General features: G+C 51.2%; 1 protein-coding gene across 4 annotated transcripts in view; it reads left to right on the top strand.

Moving 5' to 3' along the window:
• Window positions 1-25,037, top strand: part of CLMN (calmin) — an 81,329-nt gene that overhangs the window by 19,066 nt on the left and 37,226 nt on the right. For 3 of the 4 annotated variants that reach the window (XM_039884139.1, XM_039884140.1, XM_039884141.1), the window contains exon 2: window positions 20,532-20,593. In XM_039884139.1, the coding sequence (XP_039740073.1) occupies window positions 20,532-20,593 (62 nt within the window). Of the gene's footprint in view, window positions 1-19,134; window positions 19,460-20,531; window positions 20,594-25,037 lie in introns of those variants that run through there. The other variant, XM_039884142.1, reaches the window with a different exon arrangement.

Genomic DNA, 25,037 nt, shown 5'->3' with positions numbered 1-25,037 from the left:
TGAGTTTGCTGTTTAAAATGGCCCCTCACATAGTGCTGAAGAGGCTACGATATACCTTACAGAGGAGATACATGAAGTAGATAAGCCTCATCCAGGCACGAGTTGTGCTATTGACCATGAGTTCCATGTCAACGAGTCAACAATATATATTAAATAAGTAGTCTTTAGACAGAAACACACATAAAACAAGGTATATATTGATCAGTTGACAAGGATAGGACCAGAGGTTCACAGGAACCTAACCTCGTGGCTCAGTATTTGCTAATTCAGTGTTCATGGTGACTTTCTAGAGCATTACTGTGAGTAAGAATCAACTGTATTGCCTTTAGTCAATAGGGATAAATTGGGTCATATAATCACTCAAGACCTGACTCAAAGCCGCCTCCTCCAGGAAGCCTCCTGCGGTCTCTCCAGCTTCCAAGGATCTTCCCCCTCCCCCATCTCACCCTACAGTGTGTATTATGTTTACCGTTGATTTGACACAGGATATACACTACAAGATATTAGTCATTTTGTCTTGTGTGACGATATCGTGAGACCCTTGAAGGCTGGTACTATGTCTAATTTTTTGGACCCTACTTATAGTAGACAATATAGTAAGTGTTTGATTCTGTCCAGAAACATCTGATTGGTTGGTTTGATTTGTTGAATTCGTTCTTTTAATGAACAAACGAATGCAAGACTGAACGAATGAAGGAAGGATGTGCTCACTGAGTGCAGCAAAGCCGGGATGAGGAAGTCATTAGACACAGAACCTGGGGTGCGGCCGTAGTAGGGGCAGAGAGGAGGCCCCTCCCCCGCTTAGGGTGTGCAGGGCGGGCCCAGGGGAATTTGGCAGTAGGTGGAGAAGTGCAGGGACAATGTCGAGGTCAGTGTGACCAGCATGTGCGAAGGCCTGGAGGCACGGCCAGCACACAGCTTGGGGAGCTACGAAGATGGGCAGTGGCAGAGGGCACGGTGGTCTGGTGGGAGCGGGGAGGGGACAGGAAGGTGCAGCAGCTGGACAGCGGGTGGGGCCAGGCCCTGGGGGCCACATGTTTGCCTATTGGAGGAGTCCGGAGTTTTGAAGAGACTGTGGTTTGCAGTGGACTCTGCTTCTGTCCTTAATTAGGTCAACAATTAGCAGTCAGTTTATAAGAGCTCTGCACCCCATGGGCTCAAAGGAATAAGGCGACTCCCCCTCGCCCCGCCCCTAGTCCTCAGGGAACTCACACCCGGGGATGGGGGCGGTGGCCAGACCTGGTCAAGCAACTCCTTCCCCAGCCCCACCGGCAAGGCATCAAAACAGGATCCCAAACAGATCAAGTTCGCCTCGTTTCTGGCCTGCTCCCAGCGCCTGTGTGGGAACTGCAGCCCTTCGTTTCCTCCCACGTGTTTCTTGAAGCCCCAGCAGGGCCTAGGCAGAGGTGGGGGTGGGGTGTCCTCCCATGTCCTTGTCGAGTACACGGTCTGGCACCCACCACACTTGTCCACAGGGCATTTCCTCCCTGCTCCTCGCCTGAGATCAAGCCCGGTTTGGGGTGGGAGGGGCGGGAGGCGGCTGGTGGGCACAGGTCCAGCCAGCATCCCAGCTCCTCCAGCTTTGTCCCATTGCCACGCCAAACACACACACACACACACACACACGGGTCAACACGGGTCAGCTCTGCGCTGCTCCACAGGGAGGCGCTGTCTGGCCAGCTTCCTCCTTTCCCAGCCCAGGTCTAGCGGCCACACCCAGAACACACGCATGCACACACACACACACACACACACACACACACACACACACGTACTACACACACCACATATTCACATACCACACACACAGACTCGCACACACACAGACACACACACAGCAGATGCGCTCTGTTATCTGGGACCGCAGCAGCCCCCCACACTCTGTTTCCTCAGAGATGTCCCCTTCCAGCACTTTCTTTTTCATCTCTTGCTGTCTTTACTACAGGCCCCTTGGCCTAGGGCTCGTGGCCAGCTCTTGGTCACGTCAGCCACATGGCACCACGCCGTGCTTGAGGGCACCCCTTCCCGCCACACAGGGGGCATCGGTGGACCAGACACACTTCCACTCCCTCTTCCCTTGGGACGAGCCATTCCCCAGAAGTGTCCCAGTCCCTCGTGCGTAGTAGGCCCAGCTGGCTCTTCCCACCAGCCGTCTTGATTGGAGCAGTCTGCTACAGAGAGATGGAGACCTGTCACCTCCTTTCGGAATATCGTTGTCAAGGAAACCTAGGGCTCCCTTGAAGGAGTAACAAAGGACCGAGAACCTTCCACAGCTCTTGGGACAGCGTACTTATTAGAACGTAGAGGGCAGCGACCACGAAGCCATGCTGATGGCACCGCCGCCTTCTGTGTCCCATGTTTAATTCTTCCTGCAGCACCCCTCCCCCCACGCTCCAGGTCACAGGTGTTGCTTTAGTAATTCTGCAGGTGGGAAGAGTGAATTTAGAGAGTCTATTAGTTTGCTGAGGCCATAACGAAGTATCACAGAATGGTATTTTAACAATAGAAATGGATTTTCTCTCAGTGCTGGAGGCGAAGTCCAAGATCAAGGTATCTGTCATCAGGGTTGCTTCCTGAGGAGGCTGTGAAGGCAGGCTGCATCCCAGGCCTCTCCTTGGCTCGTAGCTGGCAGTCCACCATCACCCCCGCTGCCCCCGTGTCTTCACGTGCTCTTCCCTTCATGTGTGTTTAGGGACACCAGTCATATTGGATCAGAGCCCACCCTCATGACCTCATTTTAACCTAATGACCTCTATAGAGATTCTGTAGGGCCAGTTTCTAAGGAGTGGGGATTAGGATGTCAACATCTGGATTTTTGAGGGAACGTGGTTCAGGCCATCCAGAACAGTTAAGCAGTCTGCCCTTGACCGCGCAGCGAGGTGACGGTGCTGAAGCAGGAACCACCTTCTGCTGGACTCCGAAGGCCACACGCAGCCGGGGCAGCCGCCGACAGCGGCCAGCTCGGAAAGGGCTGTCTCCTGGGCCCATTGCTCTGTGGCGGTGGTCAGGGGTGGGGGGCTGAAGATCCCCTCTCTGCAGAAGCCTTTACATCCTCAACTCAGGGGATGCTTCCCGGCAGTGTGGCCTCGGGCAAGTGCCCCAGGCTCATTTTCTCATTGGTTAGATGGAAATCACAATACCTGCCTGTAAGGACTCTTGTTGGCAAGAGACAGAAACTTAACTGGAGCTAACCTAAGCACCCAAGGGGACAAATCTATGGATTTCGAAGAAGAGATACTGAACAAGCCACTGGCAGGGCAGGGACGCAGCTGAGCCCTAGAGGTAAAGGAACCAGGCAGGACTCAAGCTTCGCCAACTGACTGGCCCCTCTCTGCATTTTATCTAATTCTCTTATTCTCCAGACCAGCCTTCTCCACCGAGCACGAAATGTGGCCACCATTACCCCAGTTCAAATCGCTGTCTCAGTCACAGGAGAGAGAGACACCCCTGATGGTCTCATTGGTTCAGCTGGGCTCCTGTGTCCTCTGAGCCAACCCAGCTGTGACCAGAATGGGCAGGCTTCTGAGATGGGGGCGGGATCCTGGCCTAGGATGTGGGGTCATGTTAGAGCGTGGCAGCTCCGTACCCCTCACAGCCACGTGGCAGGGACAGGGGGCAAGGAGGCAGTCTCTGAAAGAGGGAGTTTGCCTCCTGGTTGCAAGAACTGAACAGGATGGCGCTCCCTAGCACGCTGAGCCGACTGCCCGCCCCCGGAAGTGTTGGCTCCCGGCTCCCCTACCCACCCCCTTATGTGCTGCAAGTTAATTGAAAGAGATGGATTCGAATTAATGAGGTGCAGTTAAAACATTTTTAACACTTAACTTCGTAGGGATTCTATTAAATGGCTGCTGCGGTGTCTTTGGCAATGAAGAGACACCTTCATTTACAGTTGGCATCCTTCACATCCAAGAGGATGACTGCACATCCATTATTTATAGAGGATTAAGAGGGAAAACGAATAAAAATAGTAACAGGTAGTTCCTCGTCTAGATGGCTGGCAGCAGGGACCGAGGACGACTGGATGAACGAAGTATAAATACTGTTTCTCTCTCACCTTTGCCTTAGGTTTACGTCTCAAATTCTAACTTGCTTAAGTTGCAACCCGGGGTGAAAGGTCACTACTGCTAATTTAAGAAATCCATGTGAATGAGGGCCTCAGATATTCGGTCAGAAGGAGCCCCTGGGTGGCGCCCCTCCCTCCCCTTCCTGTTTATGTCCCCTTTCTCCCTGCCTAGGAGCTGGGGCTTAATGAGTCTCAGGACGTACTATTTAGTATTAGTCACCCTCCAGCCTTCGCAGTCACCGTCCCTTGGCATGGAATGCTCTGTCCTTCTTCCTTGTCTGTTGACGTCCCACAGATCTTCAAATTCCTCCTCCAACTCTGCCCCGCACCCAGGAAGTTCCTGAGGCTGGCGGCCAGGTCCTGGCAGGTGTGGCCTGGGACCCTGTATTTTGCAATTTCTCTCCCAAACCAGCACAGACACTATGTGTCCAGTGCATTGTTCAGATTCCTTTCTAAATGAATAAATTAAGGGTCTTGGAGTCCAGGAGCCACTTGGGCTTTTCTCCGGTCATTTTCGGGTCCCCAGTGAACATTTAAGAGATGGTTGAGAAGGGGGGCTGGGGCCTCCCCCGAATAGTCAGCAAGCCCTGGGGCACAGCTGGTGGGAGGGCTCCCGGAGGCCGGCCTTTCCAGGGGAGGAGAGGTGTTCATAAAGAAAGCATTTTCTAAGAGTTAAGCTCTGCAATTATCTGCTGAACCACAAAGCCCCTGGTTACAGTTTCCTCAGGCACGATCCATTGTCGCTGACCAAACTGGGAGAGTTCCTTGCCATTAAGTGTTCCCGAGCCTGATCAGATTGTGCTCTTTTGTGAATAGGACTGGGTTTAAAATGATGCGGGTGTGCCCTGAAGTCCCTCCTAACGGGGCATTGGGACTCAGTGGCGGGCCGAGGGGAAGAAAGTGTGGGGCACTGTTCCCCAGCAGCCACCCACGTGACCACAGTGCATCAGTGGGCAAGAGCCTGGGCTCAAATGGCACTTCTGCCCACTTGTAGCTGTGTGACCATAGGCAAGTTACGTAACCTCTTGTGCGCAGTTTCTTCATTTATTAATTGGGGATAATAGTATCTGCCTCATAGGGTTAAGAGGATTAAGAGTCAAAGACTTCATTTAAGTGAAATGCCTAGAATAGTACAGGCAGTTCCTCTGTAACGTGACATATGCGCTCCCCCAAATCACTACACTGATAAAAAAAAAATGGGACTAGGGAAAAATAGGGCCAGGGCCATGTTTTGTCACAGTTCCGGAGGCCAGAAGTCCAAGATCAAAGGGCCGGCAGGTCTGGTTTCTCTTGAGGCTTCTCTCCTTGGCTTGCAGACGGCCACCTTCTCTGTGCACACACTCCTTTGGTGTCTTTCTGTGTGTCCAAATGTCTTCTTATGAGGACACCAGTCATATCAGAGTTGTGCTCACCCAAACAGCCTCGTTTTAACTTAAACACTTATTTCCAAATACAGTCACATTCTGAGGCACGAGGGATTGGGGCTTCAACTTATGAATTTGGGGAGAGGACAGAAGTCAGCCCATAGCAAATTGTCACATTAGATGTGGATGAGTGTGGCTCCTGTCATGCGCTGTGAACCACGGTGGCTGGTAGCTGTGTGAGGCACACACAGACGCATGCATTCGAGTGTGCTCGTGTATTCCTTGTGGCTCCGTTTAGCTCGGATCGGCTCGATGCAGCTTTCTGGGTGTATCTGGTGTTTCTCGAAGAAGAAACTGTGCATCAGCAAATGCAAAATTTGCGTTGCGTTGAAAGTGTCCCCAAGTATATCAATTGCATTGGTACCAGCTTGTGTCTCCTGACAAGCGTGTGGCAGAACTGGCTGCCGTCCTGCATGCACAGTGAGTGCTGTATGCGGCCACTCTCCGGGGGGTGACCGGCTCCTGGGTCATGGTGCTGAGCCTGTCCCAAGCATGTCATCCTCGTGACCAAACCACAAGTGAGAAAGGACAGTTATGATCATTGCCCCCCAGAGCACAGGTGGGGAAACCAAGGCCCAGAACCTTGGCTGCCGGGGGGAACCCAGGCCTTCCCGATGATCTGAACAGCAGTTTTCCCATCTGCCCCGTGAGACACCCAGCTGCAGTGGACGGTCAAGCACGCTGCTTCCCTGGCATCCTGTCAGCCAGGCCTGGTCTAGGAAGCCATGGTAACAGTCATTCCAGGTGATTCTTATGATATGACCAGGCAAGTTAGGTGACACTGTCCTACGTGTGTCCAGCAGGTAGGCAAGACTTGATTCGTATTTGTAATAGTGATGCTTCACATGTGTAGAATGGCATTTTTCCATGCGCGTGAGACCTCCTTCTGAAGGACGGCCTGCCTCACCCCACACTGGCCTCCGCCCCCGGGAGGTAGTGCGGCTGTGTGCAGAGGGTGTAGGCTCTGGCGTTGAGTGCCGTGCTCTTGAACCCTTGTGTGAGACCTCGGGCAGTTCACAACCACGAGGAGTGAGCATGGTGGGCCTCATTTTACAGATGTGTGAACCGAAGCCCCCATGCGGTCACATCTGGAAAGCGCTCTACTTACAGTGGGCACTGGCTCCTGTCCTCTGTCCCCTCATCCTTCCCAGTTTGGGTGGTTGGGGGTCGCAGTGGGCAGGAAGCTCAGAAGGGTTTCTGTCAGGGAAATTGCAAAAGTTGGAAGGACACAAGACACCCTCATTGCTGACACCGAATGCGAGTTTGAGGGGTTCCCAAACCACCCTCAGGTTGGATCATTCATGAGAAAGACAGAGTACTCACTGAAAGCCGTCACACTCATGTCACCCTCCTGGCACTGACGCGTGACAGTACACACAGCACCCACCGCAGTAGCTCACTTGAGCTTCAGTGCCCAGAGTTTTTATTGGGGCTTCATTACGTAGGCATGATTGATGGATGGGTAGATTGCCCATGTGCTTAAACTCAGTCTCCCGGCCTATGGGTACCGCGTGGCCCACAGCCCTCACCCTGAATCATGCTAACCTAAAAATAAAAAGCCTTTCAAAGTGCGAGGCAAGAAGCATTTATTGAGATCAAGCGAGCGAAGCTTTGTCTATATTTGCAGCCATCCCCAGCGCTAGCATCACCGCCTCAGCTCCACCTCAGATCATCGGGCGTTAGATTCTCATGGGAGCACCCGTCCCTGGTGCCAAAAAGTTTGGAGACCGCAGACATAGATGACCCACAAGCCGAGGGCAAAGGCCAGACTTCTCTTTGGGCAATGCCCGATTCTGTACCGCTCATAAGAGATGGTGGGAAATGGCTTTGGCTGGTCTGATGAATGTAAATGTACTCGTTGAAGCACAGGGCTGGGGCGGGCCCATCTGCTGTCACCACCCTGTATCAGATTCTAAGCACTTTGTAGCACATCGATCATTTCGTCTTCATGTCAACCCTGTAGTATTGTGCCCCACCCCGCCTACACACACACCTCACAGATGGGGACAGTGAGAGGAAGCATCTTGCCACTAACACAGAGCTAGAATGCTCTGACCCCGTACAGCTGACTGCATTCGTTTTTAGACTTTTTAATTAACAAGTGGCCGCCCTGCTTCAGACGGCCTGCTCAGCACCACCTGACGCTCCTTTGGTGATCTTCGGCCCCTTGGAGAGAGGGACCACCCTGAGTCCACTGGTCTTGGTCCCAGACTCAGAGAGAAATAGAAGGAATCGGAGCAAAGCTATAAAGCAGGCTGGAGGGAAGTTATTTTTCAATCAAGTTGGGCTTCGCCTCACTAATCCTTCTCCTCTTCAGGGGCCGGGGCAAAAACTTTCCTCTGCATGACGAGCCCCAGTGCCTGGCTCAGGCCCTTGGACCCACGTGCAGAACCTTGGCCTGCAGCTTTGAGGAAAAACAAAAGTAAAAGGAAGTGTCTCAGAGAAACGCCAGGCCCGGAAGGGTTCCAACTGCTGCTCGTGAAAAAAGCGCTCGGATGATGGAAGGAGGGGCTGGTCACCAACAATGGCCCCGTGGTTCTGTCCGTGACACTGCCCGCTCCAGGAATTAGAGTGCGTCGGCCGAGACATTTGGAATTCCTTGTTTTTTTTCCTGCGTGATCCTGACCACTGAGAGCCTCAGTGTCCTCATCCTTAAAGCAGAGACACTGAGACCGACCTCGCAAGGGCCCAGCACTGAATAAATATAGATTCCTAATTTTCATAGTCAAGGATAAGCGATGACCTTTGTCATCTCGACACCAACTCTTCCTTGTTCTATAATAAATGAGTTGTGTTTATAAAATTAAAGACATTCAAAATCGGGTCAGAAACGAATGTGTTTAAATGCGTGCAGAGACCACTTGCCTGGGAGACGAATCTCTTTTACGATTCCGATTTTATAGGGTCAGTCAGCAAGAATACGAGATTCATTTTACAGCCAGAACGATTGGACCCCATCTGCAACACCGACATCGAGTGCCGAGGCACCAAGCTTTTTCGGAACGCAAGATGCCAGCCAGGTGGTGGTTTTCCCGTCATCCTCCGAGAACGAAGGAGATGGACATCATCTTCGGCCCTTTCATGCTCTCCCCTCCCCCTCCCGCATGGAAACACTGCCTGCAGACGCCGAATGCACAGACCACATGGGAAATAAAAAGAGCACTCAGGAACCTAGGGGTTAGAGAGGGTGATGTTTGGTTCCAGGTGGTCCCTGCAGCAGATTTCCTGTACTGTCGTTAAGAGCCAGCCCTCTCTTAATGCCTTTTCAAGATCTCACAATCTCTGCCACCTTTTCTAATACGTCTCTCCCAATCCCCCTGCCTCTCCGCCAGCCCACCCCCCGACACAGGCAGACATTTGTCTCATTATCTCTGAGGATTTCGTGTGATCGCCGTGTTGTCCAGAGGCTCTAAGCAATAAACAGTATTTGCGCATCCTCGCTCATGGCTTCACCTCTTGCGTTCGTTGTCTGTGCACCGTGCAGTTAGAGGCGGGCTTCCTGGCCTCACAGGTGACTCCAGGGCTGATCTGCAGAGTTTTAGAACTAGGATGATACGCCCGAGCTCCTCGTGATTTGTAGTTGTTTCTCATTTCTTGCTTGGGCTCCACAGCTAGTGTTGCCTGAAGTCCGATGGATTTATAGCAGAATTGAGGTGTCGGAGGAACGTAAAGGAGAGAGAGGACATCACGGAGAGTTCATTGCCTGTAATTTGGCTGCCGAGCCATCTGGTCTTGAATCATTTTCTTCTGGTTTCATGAGAAAGTGGAGGTGAAAGACTTTTGCAAACTGTAAAGCGTTATAGAAATGTTAGGGCCCACAGGTCTGTGCGTGAAAGTACTTATACTGAAGTATTCAGAGCAGGCAAAAAAATCGGAACTAGCTCAACTCTCCAGCAATAGTGAGTAATAGTGGGTGAGTAAGCGTTCTCTTCACTAACACACATGGGGGATGTTCGATGGGTTTCTAATAACGAGGACATGTGTCACTTGAGATTGTATTGAGCTACAAGGAACAAAAACCCAACTTACAGTGACTTCATCAGAGAGGATTTATTTATCTCGTCCAATGACGCGTGGAGGGGGGCAGCCCAGAGGCCAGTCCTGGGGCTCAGCTGGGCGGCGGAGGGACCAGCTACTTCTGTCCCCTGCTCCACATGCCCTGGTCCACCATTCTCAGCAGTGACCGTGGGATTTTCCAGCCGCACAGCTCCATACAGGAAGCCAGAAGGTAAAGGAAAAGGAAAGGGGGACACAGCAGTGTTCCCCCCTTTTCAGAATACTCCTGGAAACCCCACCCCCTAACTCCTACTTCTGCTTCCTCGGCCAAGCTTTGTCACAGGACCTTCCAACTGCAGGGCAGCCTGCGAAATGATCATTTTTAAACTCAGCAGTTTGCTGACTCAAAATTAGGATCCCATCAGTCAAGAAGGGAAGAATGGCCACTGGGCGGGCACCCAGCAGTGTCTGCCGTAGCCCACCCCAACACCCACACATACCTCTTACCACGTCAGAACCCAGTCACCTTCTTCTCAAGGGGAAAGTCACAGAGTTTCACTCTGTTCTCACAGCCAGGGCTCAAAATCCAGGACCATGAGCCCCGTGCCAATTTCCCCATCAGACTTGACTGTCTGGTTTCTTGTGCCTGTCATCTAGAAAACAAGACATCTGCCCTCCTGACCCAACACAGCTAATGTACGGTGATGGAGAAGGAGCAAGATTAATAATAATAGTGATAATGGTAATGATAATAATAAACTACTACCATTTAGGAAAGGTGAGAGAAAATATTGGGCAGGGAACCGGCAGTACTCACCACACAGAATACCACATTACGTACATAATATGGTCAGAATTATATTAAAATGAGCAAGTTAAAAACTTTTAAAACACATAACGGAATGGGAGGAAGCAAACTGTCTTGGAATAATTTAATTCATGTGACTTTTTTCTTTCTCTTGTATGTTCTCATTTTTTCAGTTATAGGTATTAATTTTATAAACAGAAAATCTTTTTATTAGACGTTATATTTGCAAATATTCCCCAATGGTATCGAGATCATCAGAAATATTGCACTGTGTACAGTGTTGAGTACATAGATATTTTTTAAATTAAAACAAAATTTCTACCAAATATATGCACATTGTTTTCAAAAATAAAATATACTGACCAGCTGATAGTAAAATAGTGGTCCCCTGCCTCCCCCCCCACTCTTCAGGCCTAGTCCGCCTGGATGCCTTTTATAGCTTTTAGACTATGAAGATAGAGCTCTTCCCTTCAGAGTTATAGTTTAGCGGTGAAGAACTGAATAAAATATGTGAAATTGCTAATAACACGACTATGGAAAATACGCGTCTACCGGCAGAGGGACCCTCCAGTGTGGCAGGCGGTGTTGCAGAAGGTAGTGACCTAAATTGGAAGGAGTAAGAATAGTTTTGCTGATGATTTCCGTCCTGGTTTACTGGGATGTCTGTGAGTTAGCTGTGGCGTGTGGTATCCGTTCTACAGAGTTTCCACCCAGGTGACAGTGATCTGACCTTGACCTCCATGTCATAGTGCAGCCCTTGAGGCCTGTATGGCTGTGGCGTAAGGGAGACCTTGTAATGATAAATCTGGTGACCCTGAGGATTCAATGTCCCTGAAGAAGGTTGAAGGTAAACCACATTAAGGTGAGAGCTCTCTGCGTTTGTGTGTGTGTGTGTGTGTGTGTGTGTGTGTGTGTGTGTATGCCTGCACGCACACGCATACTCATGGGCATGCATGAGTGTGTAATGGTTTGCAAAAGTAGAAAACTTTTGTCTGTTTTCAAACAAATGCATTTCACAAAGGAACCGGCGGTGTGTGAAGCATTCATGTTTGTCACCTTGGCACAGCTCGGTCCCTGGGCGCTGGCTTAGGCAACCTCTGGTTTCTTGTGCTAATTAATATGAAATGTTGGTGACACTTCAAGCTCCAGGAGAATTTGACACCTCTTGCCTTTCCCCATCACAGTTTCCAGTCATTACTTCTCCTGAGCAGGGGAGGAATTTAAATTCACACTGGTGTCACTTTTTGTTGGCAGGTAGAAGTTGTAAATGGGAATTTCACAGTTTGTTTTATCCCTTGCAAATATGAACCCCTTGCCTTTCCCCGTCTTTTCTTCCAGGTGGACCCCAGGCCTTCTGGCCGTCCCAGCTGCTGCCCCTTTGGGGCCTGGTCTCCTGGACACTCTCCTCGGTGTGCTAGCTAGAATGGCCACCTCATCCCAGTTTGCATGTGACTGTCTCAGTATTGGCGTTGAATGTCCTGTGTCCTGGGATCCGCCTCAGTCCTCAGTCCTGGGCCAACTCGGGCAGTTGGTCTCTAATACTGGACGTTCTTGCAGCCGATTGGCCTTTGCATGCACATAAAAACATTGGTATTCGAAGGGCGAATGTGGGGTTTTATTAGACAGATGTACTTAAAAATGCAAATCAGGGTCATTTGTATGAAGGTGAGTGTTTTTAATGCCCTTTTAAAAAAAAAAAAAGCTGAACCCAAGAGGTCAGGCTAATTCTTCCTATTAAGCCCTGTTCCTAACAGACGAGACACCAGGTCAGCCTTTATTCTGCAATCGCTCTAACCTGGGCGTGAGACAGGTTTCTTCATGAAGGTTCTTCAGTAAGATTTGCTTTGCAGGGGTTCAGCCAGCAGGGCGTGGTGTCGTGGAGAGGGTCTGGCCCATAGTGACTAGGCTAGATTCTTCTCTGAGCTATACCGTCAAGTGCTGGGGCCAGTCCCTACCTCATCCACACAGGAAACACCATTTCTTGCCTGTCGAGGTTGCCGTGAGGATTAAATGGTGCATGTCAGATGATTCTCTCCACCTGGAAGAGGCTTCACTAATGTGGACTTCCTCCTTCTCTTCCTTCCTTGCACTGGGGCCTGGTTCTCGCCCAGGACAGGTACTAGCCCAGGTGGACAACTGCTGTAGCAACAGCCCTGAAATGACTGCGGCTTAACTCGGTGAGGCCGTGTGTCTCTCCTGGGTGATCCTTGTCCAAGGGGAGACTCGGAGTCTGGACTCCTTCCCTCTCATGGCTCCGTCTTCCTGGACGACCTTTGTGTTGCCTCTCTGTAGTGGTCACAAGGCATGGAGGAGTGTATGGGCTGTGTCTGAAAGTGGCTCACCTTGCGCCCACTCATGTTCCATCGGCACCTGCTACCTGCAAGGGAGGCTGGGAAATGTAATTTGGCTGCATGTCCAAGAGGAAACGGAAACGGTTTGGCGGACGCGTGGTAGTCTCTGTCCTAAGAAGTGTGGCTGCCTAATTCACTGGCTGTGAAGACCCGGTGGGGGCATCTTTGACCCATTAGTGGGTCTTTGTATTTCCAAAGCAGGATTCTGTAAGGCAGCCGTGATGAGCTTTACACAGAAAAGGAGTCTGGCATCAAATGAGCTTAGTTTAGACCAAGTGAAGTTAAATCAATTTCATTACTGCAGGATTTATCAGAGCCTCTACTATACTGATCATAAATGTGCATGACAGGAGTAATATGAATATTTCCCAGACGTATGAGCTCCTTTTTTGAGAGGTATTTTAGAACTAATACTCTGTAGGATATGGTTTGGAAAACAATGCTTTATAAGTTATTCAGAATAAGTTTGTTTTCAGAGGCCAGAATACTTTCACAAAACACTAGTCTAAAAAAAAATCACCAGTTTGTGGTCCCCAACAGAAAGTTCAGTCCCCCAGGGATTGTGGTGTCGCGGGCCCATGAGGCGAGACTTCATGGTATGTGAAAAAAAGTTTTATCTTCCTTCCCTTTCTTCTTTCTTTCCTTCCTTCCCTCTTTCTCTCCCTCTCTCCACCATTCCTTCCGGAACCTGGCGAAGCAAGCCCATGAGGACAGGGTCCACATCCTCTTATTCATGGGCAGCATAGTCATCAGCACCTGCTGCCTGGGTCGGCGTGAGACTCACCTCTACGACATCACGCAAATCCCTGTCTCTGCTTCAGCTGTTCACATCAGGGCAGTCTGCCTGGATGGGGCATGTCACCCTGCTCTGCCCATCTGGGTAGATGTTAAAATCTCTTTTCCTAAGCTTGGGGTTTTTATGGCTGGCTGGCGTCATGCGTCATAAATCAAGGTGAGCTGAGGTTTAGCACTGAGGTTAGACAGAATCGCTCTCAGAAAAAACTAGAGCAGGTTTATTTTTTATTTTAGTTACAGGCACCAGCCCTGTATATATATATAGCTTAAAACTTAATTTGGTGTGTAATTGGGACTAGCCCTTTGGAGCCCTGGGTTATGTGTTTTGGAGCGGCTGGGAAGCAGGGGCACAGCGGTGCAGAGCGTGGTATGTTGATTGGTGGCCTCTGGGACCTGTGAGAGAATTGGATTTAAGTCCCCAGTTAGAACGAGCTTGGCAGTTTTATTTGCGTCTCTTGGGGCGTGGATTGGGGAGACCATCGTCCTGTGCTGCCTCGAGCAGGGTACTTACTCCCTCTCCGTCCCGAGGCCCGTCGTCGTCGTCACATTGCCGGCCTGCGCAAGGGACAAAGGAGACAAGGCTGCGGGGGAGCCGGAGCGGGTGAGAGGGCCTGCCAGCTCCGGCCCGCCACTCGTCTGCACACTTATGTGTGGGAGCTGCATGCCGCTCGGCCTGTGGTCCCACCGAGGGTTTTGCATTTTATTACCGAAGTCTCGATAAAAGGGACTTGGGTCAGAGCAAACATTCGGGGAGGAAAAACAAAGGAAATTAAATGCAAACTCACTGCTGGTGCGAACCACATGGAGGCCTCAGCCTTAATACCACCAGAGCCGATGGGGGGAAGTGGCCCCCAGGAGTCGGAACCGAAGGACGTCGGCCTGGTGTTCCTGAAACCTGGCCCCTCTCCTGTTTGAAACGAAATTGCCGTTTAATTTGTTTCTGAGTTTTATTTCTCAAGTGAACCAGCATGGGGCCGTGTAATGAGGTTGTGTTTCTGGGAGGTGTTGAAAGACGGGAAAGGAGCGGAACCTCTGGGCGGGGGCCCGGTGGCGTCCAGACGGGGTGGGCCCCTTCTCAGGAGTCAGCAGCACTGGCGGCCGCAGGGACAGGCATGGGCTGCCCAGGTGCTGGCTGCCCTGGGCACTGTCCGTGGGCCGGTAGGTGCCCAGGTAGGGGCCGGAGACAGTCCAGCTGGTGGACTCTTTGCCACCTGCCTGCATGTGGCGTGGTAAGGACAGCTCGCGGGTGTTCGATCCTCATAACCCCATGAAATCCGTGCAAGGATCCCCACTGAACAGCCGGGTGAACCGAGGCCCTGCGAGCAGAAGCTCCGGTGGTCAAGGTCACTGAGAAGGGAGCCCTCTTGTTTGCTGAAAGATTCCTCTGTTTTCTGTGGGGGGAAGGCTGAGATGGGGCCACCTGGGGTGGTCGCACAGGCTCCCCGGAGGGTTCCTCACCCCTGGCACTGATAGTCTGTGTCGTGACAGGGGCTGTCGTGGGTCGGTTGCTGAGCGGCATCCCTGGCCTCTACCCACTAGACGCCAGTAGAACATCCCCTCAGTCATGACAATCAGAAACGTCTCCAGCCACTGCCAAATGTCCCCTGGGGGCAGAGTCACCCCTGGTTAAGCACCAGTGGCCGAGACCCACGCCTTGAGGGTTCTGACCTGTACAGGGTGTTCTCAGCCCGGACACCCCGGTCAGGGCGGCCGGAAGGCAGGAGTACTTTCTGGAGGTGGGTTTGGGGCACTGAGACCGCCAGCCTGGCTGAGGAGCAGAGCTCCCAGGGGATCTGAGAGAGAAGCCGACCGGGCACCGGGAGGACCCCGTGACGTGTGGGAGGCACGTCGGGCAGGGTCACCGTGGAGCCTGGCTTCACATCCCAATCTTCCACTGAGTGGTCAACTTCCTCAACCTCTGTGCCTCAGGCTTCTCACCTGTGACATGCGGACAGTGCTGGACCAGCTTTATGGGAATGTCTGTAGGCTTACAGCCGAGATCGTACTGTGACTCCTATGGTGCTTGTGCACAGGAAGTGGCAGCCACTGCTGTCACCACATTCCCAACTGCTGCTTTCAAGGCCTTCACAGCTACTCGGCGGGGTAGGCACCCTAAGTTTCACTTCTCCTCCTGTACATCAGCTTTGGGGGCGGAGTAGAAGTGAGCTTTTTGTCCCCAAGCAATGCTGTCGCTTCCTGGAGTCCTCGTCTAGGTGACAAGTTCAGGTGGGCTGCCTAGGGGTCTGCACCAGCCCAGCTGGTGCCCCTCGGCCTCCTGTGCGGGTGGCTTAGAGGAATGAGCACAAAGACATGGAGCCACAGATGAGGCTGCCCCATTGGCCTCCCTTCTCCCGCCTAGGTGCTGCCTCTGAAGCTGGAAGCAAATGCTCCCCTCTGAGCCACCTAGATGGACAGCACAGGATAATTCCCCTGGGGGAATTCAGCCCTCCTAGGCGAATGCCGATTCATCTCGGGAGGGCCAGAGGCCTCCCAACTGTATGAATCCAATGACTAAAGGCATTATCAGGAAGAGCCCTTTGGACAAAGAAGGCAAAGAAATGACTTTTTCTTGCCCGGTGCCAGTCAGTGATATCGCACGTAATGGGGGCAAGCCTGGGAGTCACATTTGTGTCCCTGTCCTACGGTGTGTGGTGGAGCCCGTGTGCTGGCTCCAGACTGTCCACTCTTCCTTCTATGCCAGCTGCCATTCCCATTGCATTCTCTACTCTGCTTAAAGATGACCAAGGAATTGTGCCCTTTGTCCCTTCTTAGTTGAGACCCAGGTTCTCAAACCGTGCACCGTCGTCACCCACCTAACTGGTTAAAATTGCCTTAGTCCCAGAGACGATAAGTCGTTAGGTCATGGATGGGGTCCAGGAGTAGCATGTTAACTGCTACCCCCGAAGCTCTCAATGTTCGTGATCCGTGGGCCCAGCTTTGAGAAACGCCAAGTTGTTTACTGATCATGTTGAAATTGTGCCCAGTAGTATCTGTCTACATGCATTAGCCCTGCACGTGTGTGTGTGTGTGTGTGTGTGTGTGTACTTCTGGAAAGATGGTCAGTAAAATGTCATTAGTGCTGACATTGGGGTATAACGAGATTTCGAGAGATTTTAGATATATTTCTCTATGCTTTCCTGTATGGTTTTAATGAATGATTTATAACGAATGTACAATTTTTATAAACAGATAAAGCCAACAGGTCTTTCTCATGGGCGGGGAAGAGCAAAAATATTATAGAGGAAATATCACGTGGGCTGTAGGTTTGAGGGAAAGAAGGCCGCAATGTCAATGCATCTGTTCGAGACCCCCGAGCCGTGTCCCTCTCTCTGTGGCTCCCAACTCCTGCGATGGCCACCGGTGGCCTGGGAAAGAGAGGAATGTCCCACCTTTCGTTTTCACATTGTCTGTTTGGGGCAAAGCAGGGGCCAGAGTCCTGCCTGGGGCTTGAGAAGGTAGAGTCGAGCCCAAAAGCTGAGCCTCCCTTGCAGTCCCTACCCCTGGTGTTCCGGGCCCTTCTCCTCCCGAGGTCTGCAGAGCCGGGGATGGTGGTTTTACGGCATTGTTATTACCCTGTTGTTGCCCAGTAAACCCACACCGGGCCCCACAAACGCCGCGTGAGAAGGCCAGACCCTTCCAGAGAATTGGTTTCCTGTGCCTTTACAACGTGATAGGTGCGGTGGAAAAAAGGGGCCATCGGATTTATGGAAACTATATAAAGTTTATGGAGTCTTGGCAGGCCAGAAGTAGAAAGGGCCTGCGGGATGGGGGTGGGCATTTCGGAATGGAGAAAGCCATGAAAGCGTCAGACCTTTGTGTCGAGACACCCGACAAAATAGCCCAAGTTCAGGATATGCTATGGGACTGGACCGTGGCAGCCGGGCAAGGCGGGCCTCGTGGGAGCAGCTGTTGAGGGTGCCTCTCATGGCGTCCCCACTGAATCTTCACATCATGCCTGTAAGGGATGCAGAGTGAGTTAAGGGGAGACTGAGGCAAAGGTTTTTCGAAAGTCATGAACTCGCCCAAGGTCACCCAGCAAATGTGTGGCTGTCACGTGGAGTTCTGGGCCAGGCTAAATTCGCAGCCTCTCTCTCCTGTGTATTGTGTGATGTGTCCCACTTTCGAGTCCAGAAAATACGGCGTCCATACCCGATTTTAGTTTGGGACTCGTCTGTTATTCGTGATCTGGTCTCACGGTCCCCTGGTAACTTCAGTCACTGCCTTCCCTCCTGCGGCTCAGCTATGCTTTTGAAGCTTATTTGTGCTCAGATTCGCCCACTGGCCGTGGCTGGGATGGAAGTGAAGCCTCTCCGATGTTGGCTCTGAATCGGGGCAGGGTTAGAACGTCGTCCTTGCCTTCAAGAGCCCCTTCATGTCCCACTTCTCCCAGGGGACCCTCGGAGGGCCCTCGGAGGATACTCTCATGGGGTCTGAAGTCACCTTGTCCCATCTCATCTGCCCTGGAAATATTTAATCCATTTCTCTTCGCATATGTGCTTTGTGATGTCCGTGTTTTCTCTTATTTGGCTGTGAATTCTTGGCATGCAGAGTCCGTGGATGCTTAATTCTTTATCTCTGATTTTGTCCACAGGGTCTGGCATAGTTCCTGGTATGTAATAATCACTGAATACGTATCAGCTGGGAGGATGATGGATGGATGGATGGATGGATGGATGAGGCATATATAGACTAAGAGACACCCAGTTCCTCATTTACACCTTTCCGCCCAGTTAAACCCACAGCCTAACTCAGGTTCTCACAGGCTTTCGCTGAATGCACTTCTGTTTCATACTTTGCTCTCTCTGAAGCCATATGGAGAAACCAGCCTGAGTGTTTGAATGTGTGTGTAAATACTTTACAATCCCCATAAACTTGTTTAAAGACAAGTGGGGGTGAAAGTATAAACTGGGGCAGCCTTTTGGGAGGGCAATTTGGAAGTGGCTATTAAAATTTTACATGTGCCTACCACCAAGACCCAGCAGTGCCACTCGTAGTTGTCAAGCGTGAGAAATAGATGCGTACGCTTGTGCACAAAGAACCGCGTACCGGGATGCTCGTACGAGGATGCTCGTTGCTGGACCGCTCAGAACACCGCAAAACGAACGCGGCCATCAGCGGAGGGATGGGGACTAAACTTTTGCCATAACTATGGCAGAAGCTGCAGAGGCAGAAAGGTCTCAAGTGGGGCTTGGGGCAGGGTGCTCTCCAGTCTTCTGGAAAGCTCTGAGACTCTGTAACTCATGGCCCTGAGCCAGTGCACCCCTCCCTACCTCGTTTCTCTCAACTTCTTTCCTTTCTCCCTCCTCTCCCTACCCACAAAACCATTTACTGGAATTAGATATTTAATCCTTATGCCTACTTGCCAGTGACCTTCCTTTACAGAAAAGGAGGAAAATGAGAGAAAAGCAGTCATATAAAGCGTAATTACTGTCTGCTGGCTCTTCAATTAAAAAGATTGAAAGGCACAATATTAAAATTTGATTTATGGGCACCGCTATCTACCAATAATGAGGCTAAGAGGAAAAAAGAACCACAGTCGTTACAGAAAACTGTAGCCTTTTTTCTCCCCCAGGAGATAAATTGCCTCTCATTTTCTTATTGCTAAAGAAATGTGAAATGATTTTAAGCATCTGTGATGTGTTCTTCCAACATGTTGAAATCCAGAACTTGGTAATTCGGGAGTCATCTGGCACCGACATTTCTTTCTCAGAGGCGTAGCTACGGCTCGAGCTGGGGGGGCTGCTGCTAGGTCCCCCCAGCACCCAGCCCCGGCGCTGGCACCGCCACCCATCACGGAAGCTCCCTGCGGGCCCCAGGGCACCAAGCCGGCTCACGCCGCAGAGCTCAGGAGGGAGCGGGAAAAGCACAGAATCCAAGCCCGAAGTTTACTGCTTCCTCGCTGTTCGGCCCTCAGTTTCTCCGTCTGTACATTGGAGCGATAACCGCAGCACTGTGTGACCTCGGGCAGGTGCCCCAGTTTCCCATCCGAGGGTGGCGGCGAGAATTAAATTAGTGAATGCGGGTAACGTGCCTAGATGGGTACCTGCCACACAGAGTGCTCGGGGCCTGTTTTTCACTCATCATCAGTTCTACTGCAGGTGTCTTTGCCGTAATTGGAAGAACTAAGATTCAAACCCAAACGTTCCCTTTCCAGGACACTGATGCGGGGTCGGGGATGGGTTGGCGGACAGACCCGAGGATGATGTCCACCTCTGCCTCTCTCTGGCAGGTGCCCTGGGCAAGTCATGGTACCTCTTCGAGCCCCATTTTGTTCATCTGTAAAGTAATAATTTCTACTCCGCAGGCGGTGTTGTCGGGTTTAAAGATTAATGGAAACAAAGTGTCCGAGACGCAGTTAGTGCTGGGTAGATGGCCATACCCTTGAAAAGGAAAAATCTTTCCTGAGAAAGCTGTTTGGGAAATGCTGTCCCCTGGAAGAACGGGTCCGCGTCTGGTTTACATCCTGGGCCTCGGCGGCTTTGTGGCAGACACCCACAGATCTCTCCCTTCCTGGAGGGTGTCAAGTGCCTCCTGACTCTAAAAATAATAGCGGCCAAGGGGACAAAAATGAGCAACCATTGTGCCAGGACCTGTGCTGAGTTGACGTGTAGGATGGCAGGTATCTGGCGGCAGCCTGGAAGTGGGCACATCAGACACGGGGACAGGGACTGGCCCCGAGGACAGGAAGCTGGGAGATGACAGGGTTGAATCCGACCCAAGAGTTGGTCAAACCCTTTCCGCCACGTTCTGGCACATTCCGGAGACCCCAGGTGTGCCGCACCTTCGCCTGTGGTTCTACTTGGTATCTTTCCATTTGACTCTTCTTAGGCTGTAGAGTCAAATGCCCAAATGCTCACGTTAGGTGTGTACAACGTTTTGTTCGATGTGCCTGAATTTGTGGGTATTTAATCTATTTCAGATGCTTGGGAGTGGGGATAACGGATTCCAGGTGCCACGCAGCCCCTTGCCATCCCTTCTCCTGTTCCCCCGTGGGACCCTCCGTGGCTCTGTCTCCATCTCCAGAAGTCCCCTTGGCAAGCGGGATTTTGCATGTTTCTTTTTCGCCCAGCTGATGGTGTTTTTTTTGTTTTCAGTTGAGAGGGAGAATGTGCAGAAGAGGACCTTCACTCGGTGGATAAATCTACATCTGGAGAAGGTAAGCAGGGCATGAGGGTTTTTGGTAGCTGCTGAGCTCCTCCGTAACAGAGGGTGTAGTGCAGTCGTGCAGTGAGGGGAAGGGCCGGGCTGTTTTCTGGCGTCGTCGTTATCGTGGTTATGTGTTCATTCATTCGTTTAAACATCCATTGAGTGCCTTCTCACTGCCGGTATCAAGCTCAGTGCCGGAGACACAGAGGTGAGTAAGGCACAGTTATGTCCCCTTGGGGTCGTCAGTCTAGTTGGGGATGGAGAAGTCTGTCTTTAAACAGGAATGATGAACAAAAGTTCGAAGACATTCATCATTGAACAGCCCAAACACTTCTGTGGGCAGGGGGCAGGGAGAATCTTGACTTCCAGAAGAGGGTGGGGGCAGCTCTCATTAAGGGCCATTTGTAGGTATTTATTCTGATTTATGCAAGAACCCTTGCCACCTTCGACAAAGCCAGATCCCCTTGTGAATCACATAATGATGCTATTGATCAGCAACATTACCGGCCTGTTTTGGTGCACCGGGCATCCTGCTTAATGCATCACATGCCTCCTTTAATCCCTATGATGACGTCATTACCCGGCCCCCTCCTGTTGTGAATAAGGAAATAGGCTTAATGGCTTCCTGCAACCCCACAACCAACAAGGAAGCTCTTTCCGTGGTTTCTCCTGCAGAGTTAACTTCGTGACCCTTCTTTTCTCCTTCTTCTTTCTAATATTCTCTGGCCAGGTAGTTTTGAATTGCATTTTGTCTGCAAGCTTCTCAGGCAAGCACCCTCTGAAACAAAAACAGCCTAACCAGCTCCTCCAGGGGAGCAGACCAAAGGATGAGCGGCAGAGGGGCAGGGATGCAGGGATGCCAAGTGATGAACGGCTCAAGTGCGACATCCCAGGCCTCCTTACCCGCCAGGTTAACCCCTGACCTGCAGTGGAACATTCTGCATTGCCTGGGGCTACAGGGGCGGGGATTTTTCACTTTATAAGAAAGCTGACTTATCAAGATTTCATTTCACTCGCTTCGATTCTCGCTTCTGAAATTCCACTCTGTGGTTCTCCAAATAGACCCAGCCAGCCTTCTCATTTCTTTTTAGACCTTGCGGTATTCAAGTGCCCCACTTTAGTTAGCGTAGGTGTGTTTTCTCCTGTCCTCTTAAAAGTTACAGGAGCCACTATCAACTGCCCTTATGGTTAACCCAAATGAAGGTTCTTAGAGGAAATCGTTGAAATGACTCAAAAGCAGAGAAAATAAATGTGGTTTTTAGGAAGGGGAGCTCTGGACCGACATTCGAATTCACATAGTTGACCATTAGGCCTGTGGTATTTCCAGAGCAGAACTCGGCCACCCACACCTATGTCCCCCACCTGTAGAATGGGTTAGGATACTCTTGGCCCAGGAGGCTCCTTGACCCCTCGGGGGAGAGACTGCACGTCGTGGATGAAGTGTTATAAATCATTTGCCAGTTGTTTTGACTAGGGATGCATTTTCGGCAGGGCTCATAAAGTGAAGTGTTTTTTTCTGAAAAAAAACAAGGAAAACCGTTTCCCAAACCTGAGTTCACCGAACTCCTAAATTAATGCCTGATGTGTGTCAAGGTGTCTGGAAATCTCTCCTGGTGGACGGAGCATAGCCATGGCATCTTTCTTTCTTTCTGTCTGTCTTTCTGTCTGCCTGCCTTCCTTCCTTCCTTCCTTCCTTCCTTCCTTCCTTCCTTCCTTCCTTTTTTTCTTCTTTCTTTTCTTTTCTTTTCTTTTCTTTCTTTCTTTCTTTTCTTTCTTCTTTCTTTCTTTTCTTTTCTTCTTTTCTTTTTCTTTTCTTTTCTTTTTCTTTTCTTTTCTTTTCTTTTCTTTTTCCTCCTCCTTTCATTTGTTTTTTTTTAATTAAAAAAATAAATACCAGGAGTAGAGAGGGTAATACAGCAAATACCCGCACACTCGCCCACCTCCCCAAATGAGCCTCTGTCAGCATTTATCACCTCAGGCTTTTCTCCTTGACCAGGCTCCGGGCTCCGGGCTCCGGGCTCCTTCTGCTGGGCAGGTGGGTGGGTAGCACCCACTCTGCAGATAAATCAGACAGCACCTGAATCTGATGCCTAATAAACGGGGCAAAATTAACGGCCACGTTTCCAACCTCGAGACTTTCAAGAACAACCTTTCATGTAAAGGAAACTCTGGAACTCCTCCGGGAATCGGGCTTAACTGCAATTTGAAGGCTGTCAGAAATATTTACTGAGGCTCTGGCTTCTGGAAGAATTCCTTAATTTACCAAAGGAGTTACATCATGAAGAAAGCCCTGGGGGGGCTGTTTACCCGGCCATACCAGTCTCGTGAAGCCCATGGAACGGTCTGGGGCCCCTGGAGTGTTTTCACTGGAGCGGTTTCAATTTCTCCTCCTGCCATCTCGCAGGATGGAGTGCGGCCAAGGCCCCCACTCCCCCACCCCCAGCCCCGAGTGCCGCCACTGCAACAGACACTGTCAGTGGAAACAGTGCTCCAGGTTCAAGTCCAACGGCAGGCTTGGCCGCGGTCAGGGCTGGCGACTGGAAGTTCTGTTGGTCCCTCCGTCGGGGTGTTTTGTTCGGGTCTCATGATTTCTGCCTCCTGCCCCTGCATTAAGCAGGGATAAGAGTCTCCATCCGTAACCTGATGCCCTCGTGCTCGGCCTGGAATGTGCCCCAGGAGCTGTGGGACTTGGCAAAGAAAATACAATTTGCCTTTTGGTTCAGAGTCGGTCCCTGTGGCCCTTGAAGCAGAGCCCTTTTCTGTGCACCTGTGGGTAGGATCGTCCTGTATTTTGACTCTCCGGGGCTCAGGGAGGCTCGTGCAAGAGCTAAGGAAATGCCGTCTTTCTCGCTAAAGAAAGAAAACACGGGCCTTCTGAGGCTGTCCCGGGAGGGGGCCCTTCTCTGAGAAAAAGAGGGCCTGGGCCTCGGCCCCACCAGGCTCTCCTTACCTGGGTCCCCGGCTAGCTCTGCCACCCCCACCCCCGCTATTAATTCTGCCTCCTCTGTGAACATCCCCTTTCATTGTACGCAGGAGCCAAGAGCACTCAGCCTAACTGTTCTGCTGTTACCCCAGGCCCCTATCCCGAAAGGTAAACAGAATTCGTGCTGGGGTGGGGCCTATTTAAAACCCACATTTCTAGACCCCATTCCCCTACATCCTGCTGCAGTGAGTCCTAACCATACTGCACGAAAGGACTTATTATCAAGCTTTAGTCAATAGAAACCTTTCTTCAGGCAAAGTCTTACCTGGAACCCTAAACAAAGGCCTCAGTGACGAAGGAGGTTCAGTGGATCAGCCCTTTATCTGACATCCCTCGGCCCCATGGGCCACCCTGAAGTTGCTCTGCTGAAGCCCAGGGGTCTGCGAAGCCCAGTTTGCAGGTCCCTGCGCTGGAGCCTCTGACTGATGAGTTGCAGCTGACCCCGTGGGCTCCAGGCCACGTCCAGCCAAACTTGGTGGACATGGCCCAGTGTCAGCCCCCCTAGGCGGCTGAGCTCTCCAGGGCCAGGTTCAGAGAGGAAACCTGGGGTGCTTCCAGCTCTTCCCATCCAGGTCCTGGGTGGAAAGTTGCCTTTTCCCCAGGGAGTGGAAAGAACCTGGGTGGATTGGGGCTGAGGGTGCCATTTACTGACCCAGGGAGCCCAGGAAGAGCAGGAAGTGAGGCGGAGAGCGGACGCTTCGGGGGCCATCCCCCGCGGAGAGCCACCAGCTCAAGACACCTCCTTTCAGCTTTAGAGCCATGAGGCATACACCCCCTGGATGAAATGCCCAACTCCAGAGGGCACCCTAAGGCTCTGCAGGAAAGAATCCACTTAATAGTAAACTGGCTCAACGGGTGGCATTAATCTGGGAAGGCAGGTGCTATGCCAGGTACTTTACGTGCATGATCTCAATTCAGTTTTAGCTCCCATCTTCTGAGGTGGGTCAGATTCCTAACCGGACCTTAGAGCCAAGGACACTCAAACTCAGGGAGGTTAAGGAAAATGCCCAAGGCCAAGTCTGTTGAGGGTAGAGCCTGGATCTGAACTCAAATGTGTCTAACCCCTTTGCTTCTCAGTGGCGCAGGTGAAAAGTGCATCTTGAAATATCGGTAGTTTATCTCAGGAAGCGTGGACTTTTGGGGGAAAAGAGGCAGTAACGTTCCATTGATTCACTTTTTTGTACGATTTTAACTAGTGTGAGCTGTCGTAATGAATCTGTATTAATTTGTACTTAAACATATAAATATATGTCAACATATACATGTAAGTCAGCCTCTGATTTGAGTTCCTGATAGATCTACAATCTTGGAGGTAGAAGAAAAGATTCTCTCCCCTCAGCCCACCACCCAGCATTCGGCAGGCCAGCCGTGTGCCCATCCCACTCTGTTCTCTCCCAGCCAACTTGCACCAACGGGTCACCTTTCCGGCTTCCTCTGCCAAGGGTGCCTCTTCTCCACAGTTGGACTAAAT

Source organism: Pteropus medius, unplaced genomic scaffold (genome assembly GCF_902729225.1).
Source record: "Pteropus medius unplaced genomic scaffold, Ma_sr-lr_union100, whole genome shotgun sequence".
NCBI lineage: Eukaryota > Metazoa > Chordata > Mammalia > Chiroptera > Pteropodidae > Pteropus > Pteropus medius.
This window is presented reverse-complemented; position numbering and strand designations above follow the sequence as displayed.